Here is a 10,880-nt window from a genome sequence, read left to right on the forward strand (position 1 = left end):
ATTCTCTCCCCCATCCCACCAGGGGGGAGTGAGCGAGTGGCTGTGTGGTGCTCAGTTGCCAGCTGAGGTTAAGCCACGACGCTCAGGTACTGATTGACTAATACTCTTTTTACCGCACAGTTAAGCAAAGTTAAGTCCTGCAACACTTTTTGCTACTGGCCCTCCAAAAGCTCCCTCCCCTCCTAAAATTCAGCTGCAGGCTTAGGCACCTACAGCTTTGGCAAAGGAACAGCGGGGATGTTGTGGCAAGTATTGCAGACCATCTCACCAGGAGGAGGCAGTGGATGAGGTGTTCTGCGGACAACTGGCGTTAGTATGTAATGTGTAGGTAATTTGAGTAGGCAGTCCAGTAGAAAACCCTGGGAAGAGCCTGTGATGCTTTATATGCCAGTCCAAAGTGGTAAGACCTAAACAGAAGTCTGTATGGAGTTCAGCTGCAGGTCTGGCTGGGCTTAAGCAGGGGCAGTTGTATGGTAGGAGAGGTTTTAGCTTATTTCAAGATGAAAATACGGTATTATGCCAAGTTAAGGTTATTTTTGGTTATTTTAAGAATCTGAAAACTGGACGTGCCAAATTATATCTTAAGCCTTTTGATTTTGAATTGGCAACATCCCTGTACACAAAAGAGTATTTACGGTGCTGACAACACAGTTGTCCACACCATGTATGTACTTCTGTAAACAAGGAGGTTTCAATGTCATAAAAGCAGCTTCATAATAAACGCATAGAATAAATGGGTATGTACAGTTCTGTACTTGTTCCATCAGTATAGCATGCAAACGTTTAAATCTACTCTTTCTATTTCTACAGAGACTTGCGATTACTGTCAATAGGAGGTGGCACAGATGAAACCATGCTTTCCATCATATGCAAATACATGGAAACACTTCCAAGCAAGTGACACATCGCCACCCTTCCTTGGAAAGTAAGCAAGCAAGAGCATGGCTTGTACTGCACGCTGAAGGTAACAGCCAGTACGTGTTTCAAGGGTAAAATAAGTAGAAAACGTAACAGTAATTTTGCCAATGAACCGCTTATCAGGGTCTTTGTCCATTACCATTCTACGTGTTCTCCAATATCAAATTTCTGTTGATACAAAGCAGTCTGAAAGCATGTGGCCTCCTGGAAATTTTTTTCCTTTTTCTCAATGGGTTACTTTTTGGGGGGGTCTAGCGATCCACACTAAGCATCCAGGGAAAATGTCTTCTTTAATCAAGGTATATCTACATTTTAGGGCATCTAAGCCACCAATTAAGAAACTTAACTTCCGTATGGATACAGCTATGATTTCACTAGTAGCCTAATCTAATTTCAGTGCAACTTTGCTTTCAAGATCAGTAATTATGGCACAAATTATTCCCTGCTTTATTCAAATACTGGAACAGTGATTTTGCTCTCAATTACAGGTACTTGCCCTATCTTTCAGTTTTAGCAAGTAATCATCAAAATGAGCTCTGTCATCTTTGCCAAATTCACATCGACTTGTACTACACTCTGTCATGGATGTTTGGTGGGGGTTGATTTTTATTTGTAGAATTTTACAAACAACTGTTTAATTGTATCTGAAGCTTTTGGAGGCCTGAACTGAGGTATCATGTTTTGTGTGTGTGTAACTATTAAAGAAAAATATTTTAAAAACCCATGTTAATATGAAAATTGTGTGTTATTACTTAAATGAGATGGTACAATTTATGTTATATGCCAGTCACCTTAAAGCCGAAATGTATACTAAGTATTTTCAAAATTACTGTGATTTGTTACACACAAAGTGTCACTGAAATATACATCTGCTATGATAAGCATAAATTCTTAATTTGATCTTCTTTAAATCTTATTTTTTACGTTTACTTGCGTATCAGCCATTCCTTCAAAACCAACATCAGCAACTCTTCCTAAAGCAGCCATTTAAGTCAGAAGACACAACCTGCCTTACTGCAAACAAAATCTTCAGTGGAATTTTCCTTCTAACCAAGTGGATGTGTTAAGCATTTTCTAAGGAATCTCCATGATACTGTAAGGTTAGCAGTTTGATAGTTAAAAGATTATTATTTCCAGGTGGAAGAAACTATCTGTATCGTTGCCAGGTAGAGTCCAAGTTACACTGAGAAACGCAATATATAAATATTGTGTAAAAATTACATACAAGATTTCAAAACCAAGAATAAACATAACTGCACTATTCCCATGCAGCTGCTATTAACTGCAACTTTGTAAAAGTACAATTAAATGCTACTAGTATTTTTCTATCTTATCGACTGTATAGTGTATTTTACTCTACAAGATCATACTACAGCATCCTGAAATCTTGCTATTTGTGAATTTTAAGGACCGTCAGAGTAATACTTTTCTACCAGAAAATAAGCAGTAAAGCAAGTGCAGATGCTGAGGAAAATTCTAAGGCTACAGTGCATGGTTCCCACCAATTGCCATTCCCCTTCCCAAGTGAAATATTCTCAAAGCAGTTTCACCTTTACGTAAGTCACTATAACCGTTCTAAGCAAACTTGCAGGATTTCAGTTCAGGCTTTAAACTGAAAATCAGCCTTTTACTGGAAGTGAAGAAAGGGAAATGTGCTACATCCTGTACTTGCTCCAAAATTAAAATAACAAAAACATACAGAAATATGTCACAGTTTTGACTATGTAGCTTTCAGTTACCTTTCAGTTCAGAAAGTTCACGTTAAATGAGCCTAACGGAGTTGTGTTTTAGCACTTAATTAAAATAGCCCTTGTGTGTTTTCTAATAAACCTAGAGATGTAGAAAGTTGTTTGGAGACTTCATATATTCCTTGTGTTTAAGCTTTCGCCCTATTTCCCCGCTCTATCTAGACAACTACAAAAAACTACAAAAAACCCCACAACCCTCCTTAAATGAAGAAACACAGAAAGGAAGACATAGGCTTAAGATTCCGCCCCCCCCAAATTAATTTCCCCTCACTCCTCTGCATCACTAAAGAACGGGAGGCAGGGGGAGGGGAGGGAAAGACCACCACCTAGTTCCTATTCTGCATTAATTACCTTTTAATCTGGTTTGACATTTAAAAAGAAAATCCTGTTGGTTTTATACATGAGCTGAAGGACTGGTAAAAAATCTTTTGCCAGTACGTGCTCTGTCAAGACTTAAGGGACACGCTAGCGTGTTTTTCAGAACAAAGACAGGAAATGTATCCACCATATAACTAGCTGCATCCACCCATTTTTCTACTTCGTATTAGGTAGCTAAAACTTTTTCCATTTATTGGTATGACAGATCGATTGCTAAAAAAATGTCTAGAAACTGTTAGACACCATGTTTAAGAGCCAGAGATATAGCCAGAGATATATTCTAGAAGATGATCAACTATCAGGGGAGTGTGGTTGTCAAACAGGTGTGTCAGTAATTATCTCACTTGTGAGGTACCTTGCACTCCACTGTCTCATTAAAATTATACAAGTGCGTCAATTTTGGATGGCAAACTATATCCTATTGACTAGCTTTGGGAATGCTATACTTGTTTAACAAGCCTAGCAATTCTCATATAAAGATGATGCAGTATCCTGGTGTTAGCACTTAGGTGTTCTGTTATTTGTGGAAGTATTGTAGACCTTTTAACAGTCAAAGATTAAATAGGCTAGAAATATTTGAGCTTTAATTACTTTTGCACAGTCTGTGTGTTTTGTATTAGAGAAGTGATTTACACATCACATTTCCATTATATATGAAATCTAACATGAAAGTAATGTAACATACACCTCCATTTCTTATTTAATAGTGCTGCCCACACAAATATAGCCCCCTGAATGCAGCACCATTTCCAAAAAATACATTGGTATTCTACAGTAGAAAAGAATGTATATAAACAACACTAGCTAGAATACTACAGAACACTTTATTTTTCAGTTTGTAATTAGTTATTAATGGCAACATGCTAGACAGTATTTCTAGAAAAGTTTTTCAAAAATTGTAGATACAATTTCAATATCTAGGAAACTTAATTTTTTTAATGTTAAACTCAGCAATGTAATAGCTTCAGCTATTAGAAACTATTTGGTTACCCAAAGCTAAGCCTTCAAAATAAAAAACCTTAATATGACAGCACCTCCAACAGGTGCATCATTATATACTTTAATATAAAATTCAAAATATCTGTCCTCATATTTCAGACATCATGCAGTGTAGATTTAGGGATCATCACAGATTGAAAAGTAAACATACTAATGGTAAAAGTTCTAGTGATTCAATGGAATCATTAAGTTTTAAGATACTTTAAATATAAAGAAAACATTTGTACTGTGTCCATGTTGGTTGATCCCAATGATCCAAGGCATTTGCTTAAAAGAGTAGATGTGTAAGCATGATTTGTCACATTTAAACAAAAATAATCCAGTTTTAAGTAACTTCTCCCCAAAATACACAGTTTAAGCTACTTAAACACATACACTATCAGACCTATCCACAAGAAGAATTTTTGGGGGTACCACTATTACATTTGTTAGCTTCAGGCCAGCCTTTTAAAAATCCACAGATAAAACCAATTTAGAAAGATCCAAGTATTCTTTGTGCTTTTGCAACCTAGAAATTACTGTATGCCTGAAACTGGAGCTCTAATTTAGAGCATGGCCCAGAATGAAATGCAGAATGAAAGAGAAAGCCTTGTAATTCTGCAATTACTTCATATCTGAACAACCGTTGTTTGCTGTATTTTTTTAAATCAATTCTAAAAACTATATTCCCCTAAAAAAGCAACCTGCTATGCTAGCAGTTTCTGCATATTTACAAATAATGCCCCCAAAACAGGGGATGATGGGAAAAATTCTGATACATTAAGAAAGCTATATATAACATTGCATTAACAGTTAATGCAATTTACAACAATTTCACTGTGTTTTATCAACAGAATATGCCACTTCAGATCAATGTCTTCATTAATTAAGACTGCTTTATAGTTGAAATTACATAATTTAAACCGAAGGTAACATACATCACCTCAGTTTAATAATCCAGTATATTACAAAAAAAACAAACAATGCAAAGAGCATCATGTAGCATAATAGCTTTGTCTGGCTTCCCCTGGAGAGTGTCCTCAATCTGCCCATCGTTGCACCTAGAATTCCACCCGTAGAGTCAAAATCATTATCCTACATTTAAAACCAAACAAACAAAACAACAACAAACATGTTACTCTGAGAAAAAAAGATTACCCCTAAAGCTTGCTAAGTGTAGTTTTTCCTGGTTTTTTTCCAATTTTCCAAAACTAAAATTATTTCGGAGGCAGTTTCTGAAAATTAACCAGGAAAAACTTTCACCCATTTATCCAGATGGAGGCAAGCAAAAAAGGAATTACTGACTTATTTTTTGCTTCCCTCTTCTATTCTTAAATAAATTTAAATATAAAACTGCCTTTTTAATAATACTATACATTTGCTAATTGAAAACAAATAGTTGTATCTGAAGTGTAAAGACCTTGGTTGTGCTTTGGAAGTCATGCATTCGCACATCTATCTTTTTGAACAGAAATATAGCTGCTGAATTAGTCACATTTTACAGTCAACGATAAGCTGTCAACATTTTAATACAAATGTTCATACTAAAAGAAGGCATGCTTTACATTACTAACTTCTTAATCCTGCCCCATATTTAAGGAAGGTTAGTGTCTAAACACTTACCATTTCTGATAACATTTTATTTTGGTTTTTAACTTCTGTTCCAATTTCAATGGAAAGCTGTTAAAAAAAAAACAAACAAAAAGTATTAAATATGAGTAATCCGTTATACATCAATTAGTGAAACCAGTCTAAAATATGTGACATGACTAGCATTTCCCCAGGTAAAATGTAAAAACAGTACCTGGTATTTTCAAAAAACAAAGTAACATGCACAGTATTCTGTCAATAACAGTTAGGAAAGTAAATTATTTGTCATTTGACTAGATGAGTCTAGAGAGTCACAGAAGGTACTCAATGCTCCTCCTCCCCTTTTCTCCCTGAACAGAGAATTCCTTATTAGAATTATTGCGTGGACTTCCAAAAATTCAAGATCTAGTCAAGTCTAAGTAGCAATTATCCATTTCCTGGAACAACTGTTAAAACTACTGGCACGCAGCACAGAGGACCATGAGCACTCTTTTTGACTCAAGTGTTGCTGGAGCTGACACTGTAACCTGCTAACACATCTCTTTTGACAAGTTGCTGCTATGCTATAAATGGGAATTTCTTTTGTGAACTTGTCCGTGCCTCCTCTGCTTTGTGTCATGAAACAGGAAGGGCGCAGCAGGACAAGGACGCAAGTTGAGTATGCAAGCGAGAATCAGTCCAGAGGTAGTAACCAGGGTCAGCAACAGCCTGGTGATCACCCAGCACATCCACAGCTATGAGACAGGTCCAAGGTCAAGCCAGAAAGTCAAGTCTGCAGGTTAGGCTTGGAATCAGGGAGGTATGAGACCAGGCACAGAGCTGCAACACAGCTGCAACATAGCAAAGGCAGAGGCTAGCCAGGAGAATCTTGGCTTAAAAGCAGCTCCCAAGTGAAATAGGGGAGAACCCCCACTGAGGCTTCTTAGCAGCTCTTTCTCCGTAACTGTTGTAATCAGTACACTGGCCTTGAACAACCAGCTCAACTCCTAAAAGGGAGAGAAATGTGCTCCAGGCCCCGATGCTTTGGATTAGCCAAAACCCGTATGTTTTTTGTGACACAACCTAAATCTCATTATTTCTTACTGCTGCGTTTCACCACAATCTATCATCAAGTCAAGAGTGAAACATGAGGCTTCTAGGAAGATTATCTGAAGATTATTCCATACTCCAAGGTCATTACATTGCACTAAAAGATGCAACTGCAGAAAAAGCACACATGCTACTCCCTGGGGCACTACCAACCACACTGTAGACATACCCTGGGACACTGATTTGAAATATAACATCCCAGAGAAGGAGACAAGAAATGGAATTCTGTAACAAAGGTCAAAGCTTTTCTTTTTACCTCTTTAACTTACTCTAAATTATTTAGGTGGATAATTTCTTAACTTAAACCTAAGGTTTTATTTTCTATTTGAGACTAAACAAATTACTTTTAAGCAACACAATATTATTAGCAATAGGAATCTGAATGAGTTTAGGGCTAAAAATTCATTGGCTTGTATGACATACATAGAAACAGCACCTATTGCTAAGAATGTATTTTAAAAGGTCTTAAATTGTTAAGAAAAAAAACCCACACAATTTTAATCAGAGCTGTCTTTCAGTTAGACTTGATTGAAAGAAGTCCTCAATCTCTGGAAGGAATCAGAATCATTAAAACAACAAATTTCTCTTTCAGAGTATATTAGCATGCTATTTCTAACAGCTGTTTTCACATTACGGATTTATCAGCAGATACAGCAGAAGCTGATGAGCTACAATGATAACACCAAAAACAAGTAGTCCTTTTTCTTAAATGAACCTGAGCCAGTTTACTGACCTAAACTAAAATTTTCTAGTTTCTGCAGGGACAGTAATTCATTCTGTAGGACAATAAGCCATAAGTAACACCACAGGTGTCCTCAAGATTGGCAAAAAAAGACAAGTCTAGCTAAAAATCTAATTAAAGGAAGAATCAGTTATACAATGAATGATTATGCATGTTGGTTGACAATAATTCTTTCTTGTGTTAAATCTATGTTTTAAACTAAGTCTACTGCTTCACTGGTCCATATAATTTAACTCAATAAATGTGACGATACTGCTATAATTAAATACTTACTGATTTAATGGCACTGACTTTTGTACGCAGACTTTCTGTTAACCTTTCATTTTCTTCTTCATAAACACTATATCCACTATTGGTATAGCCATAGTTACCAGTAGGTGCACCATCGCCTATGAACACAAGAGTCAGTAGTTAGACAGAAAACACCATTGGAGCAAGTGCTCTTCAAATGTGGAAAAGCACTCTTTCCATTTAAAAATGCATTTCCTTAATGTCACCCTCGGCAATCAGGAAGAGGTACCACATGTTCCTGAGATAGAGATTCAACCTTTTTCAAATGTGCAAGTTATCTTTCAATATGCAAATCAAAGACGGAAAACTGGGGAATGGTTGTAATTTAATACTATAAAATTTTTCCTCACATAATGTTTTCAGATTACTTCTATGGAAATCAACCTAGGCATTACATGGAGATGTGAAGGGAGCATTGAGGCCGCTACATAGAGTGGTAAACCTAACTCAAGGCAGGAGAGTTGAGATCATTCTCTAACAAAGACAAATACCATTTGATCACACCCGCATTTAAAGGAGAGAGCATACTCTGATCCTTACACGTATTTCTCTACAAACAAGACCTCAGACAAGAAGCCAGGCCTCTGAGCAGAACACTGCCATTTCTGTCACCATTCTGCAGTTCTATTCCCACTCCTGCCTTTGCTTTTCAGGTGATGGAGCTTCAGGACTGTTCCAGACAACTGACTCAGCAGAGCAGAAGAGAATGAAAGCTCCTCAGCTCCACATATTTGCTTCCACCAACCTCTAATAAAGATCTCCTACAGACAACAGTTGGACAGCAGCACAGGCACAGGAGAATTAAAGCCGTGTCCTGTCTAGACAAAAATCAGTCTTAGGCCTCAAATCAAAGATCTGAAACCAAAGAAGAGAGACCAAGACTGAGAAAGGCAAACACAAAGGAACTATTATAAGCTTTATGATAAAGATCCTGCTAGATTAATTCAACTAGTAATCCAGCTATAATGTTAATCAATATTTATATGGCTAGTCAGAATGCCACACTAAAATTGTCTGAATGCCTTTGGTTAATTTAGAGATTTTTGCGTTTAGGTGCCTTTTTTTCTTCTTGAGGAAAAAGGGAGAGAAGAGAGACACCAACCACATTCACAGATAAAGCCCCATCTCAAACAGTTTCACTGTGTGCTTGGCATACATAACGTTAAGATTTTAAAAGAGAGAATTATGATGCTACTTTCATAATAGATATAATTTTATATTAACCCATAAAGCTGTTCTTTAAGTGACATGACAATTTTTTAGTTTGTACTTGTAAACTGTTTTAATGTTATTCTATAAATTAAGCTAACAACAAATTCTCAACAAGACTGGGTGAAATGTATGTTTCCATTTCATCGCAGTGAGAGTCAAGAAGTTCCCCCTCCCCCCAATCAAAAGTACCAATGCCAAGTATAGAAAGTTGACTAAAATTATATCAGTTAGAGAGTCAGGGTTGTTCCCTTTATCTTGTTTTACAAATGCATCTAAGTACAGTACTTCCTACCAAGTGACACGCAATTTTGAATATGTTTATAAGTTAATATACTATATAGCTTCAGGCCAAAATACCATAACTATGATTATTACATAGACTGTGTCATAACAGATGTGAACAACTGCCCCAAAGCTTTTAAATAGGCACAGCCACTTCTGTATATGTAATAGAAAGCACTATGTAGAAGCCTGGCTACTACTGTTTACAGGAAGAACAGAAACTTCAGCATGGCAGTTCTACAGGCTGTCTTGCAACTGTTCATTGACAGGACATGTAATACGGACATGACCATAACATAATCACGGGCTAAAAAAGAGGTACCAGGTAGCTGGTGCTCACAGCAGAAGTACTGGTGCCCAGCTTCTATTTCCAGCCTACTAAATAAAAAGGAATTTTAGACTGACAGTTGAAATGTCAAGGGAAAGCGGCAAATTCTACTGCAGCTGATAACAGTCATAATAGACATTTAAGTCTTCTGCTTGACCTTCCAGCAGATTTTCAAAGAATTAGTTTCAGGAAGTTCCTTAAGGCATTGTTTGCCAGAGACATGCTAAAAGAAGGCACGCTCTTTCCCCTGCACTCCTTCCATAAACATCCATTGCTTTACTTTTTCAGAAACATACCGAGCTGGATGGCCTTCAGTCTAACCCCTCTCAGTTCATACCCAAGAACGAGCTGTTAGTCTGACAAAGAAAAGGACTGAAGACCCATCAAATGCCCACCTTTTATGATAACATCCCAACACCTCTCTTGATCTATTAAGAGCCATATCCAAGACTTGTTTTATCTTGTGAAAATACTATTACACAACACACATCGAGAAGTGTAGAAGTAAATCTAGGGTGGTGTTACAGACACACCTGGTTTAGCCAGATGGCATTTATCAGCCCCTAAATATTCCCTTTCTAGGAAGAAGTACCACAATTCAGTCATAAACTTCCGAGGCATAAACATTACCTAAGCTTTACAGTGAGGTCACAGCACCTACATGGTTCTAGAACATGACGTGGGAGTTCAAAGTTTACAGTCATCAACATGGCTGCTGGTTGAAAAATGGGGCCTAAGCTTCTCAAAACACTCAGCAGGAACTCTGCAAAGATTTCTGCCTTTGCATCCGATTATATTTGTGATAAATTGACAACAGTTGGGTTTTTTCCCCCCAAACATAGCAGGAAAACATACAGAAGTACTAAAATTAAAAAACAGCTGAGAATTTGGAAAGGACTTGACTGAAGAGTGACAAATCTGTCCATCCATGGAAACATGGCTCAAACTAACGCTGTGTTAGAACCATTCATGAACACAATTAAATACAAATCCCACTGCTGCTCCGTAAGTCCAGCTGAGCTAGAAAGAGAAGACAGACGGAAGCACGTGTAACAGACACAATACTTTTCCCACCCAAAGCTCCCGAGCTCTGCTGCAAGCCTACACCCCTCGACACAGCCCCTCTCACGCAGAGACCCCCACCGAAGCCCCTACCCGGGGACGGGTCGGGCCCTGCCTAGCCGGCTCCGGCTCTCACAGGCTCGGGCACAGCGCGGCCCACACGAGAGCACGGGCTGCCCCGGCCCGCCCCGCCGAGCTTTTCACTCCCTCTCCCCCTCCGTTTAACCCTCCAGCACCAGGCGAGGGTGCGCCACGCAACCGC

General features: G+C 38.0%; 2 protein-coding genes across 2 annotated transcripts in view; one reads left to right on the forward strand and one right to left on the reverse strand.

The window, feature by feature from the left end:
- Positions 1 to 1,825, forward strand: part of LOC103904957 (probable acyl-CoA dehydrogenase 6) — an 81,065-nt gene extending 79,240 nt beyond the window's left edge. The window contains exon 9 of the mRNA XM_009286525.2: positions 811 to 1,825. Within this exon, the coding sequence (XP_009284800.1) occupies positions 811 to 901 (91 nt within the window). The 3' untranslated portion in view covers positions 902 to 1,825. The remainder of the gene's footprint in view (positions 1 to 810) is intronic.
- A 2,024-nt stretch (positions 1,826 to 3,849) lies between these two features.
- Positions 3,850 to 10,880, reverse strand: part of BET1 (Bet1 golgi vesicular membrane trafficking protein) — a 13,818-nt gene continuing 6,787 nt past the window's right edge. The window contains exons 2-4 of the mRNA XM_009286526.1: positions 7,717 to 7,832; positions 5,646 to 5,702; positions 3,850 to 5,117 (exon numbers count right to left, since the gene is read on the reverse strand). Coding sequence (XP_009284801.1) covers positions 4,962 to 5,117; positions 5,646 to 5,702; positions 7,717 to 7,832 — 329 coding nt within the window. The 3' untranslated portion in view covers positions 3,850 to 4,961. The remainder of the gene's footprint in view (positions 5,118 to 5,645; positions 5,703 to 7,716; positions 7,833 to 10,880) is intronic.

Source organism: Aptenodytes forsteri, unplaced genomic scaffold (assembly GCF_000699145.1).
Source record: "Aptenodytes forsteri isolate BGI_AS27 unplaced genomic scaffold, ASM69914v1 Scaffold55, whole genome shotgun sequence".
NCBI classification, from domain to species: domain Eukaryota; kingdom Metazoa; phylum Chordata; class Aves; order Sphenisciformes; family Spheniscidae; genus Aptenodytes; species Aptenodytes forsteri.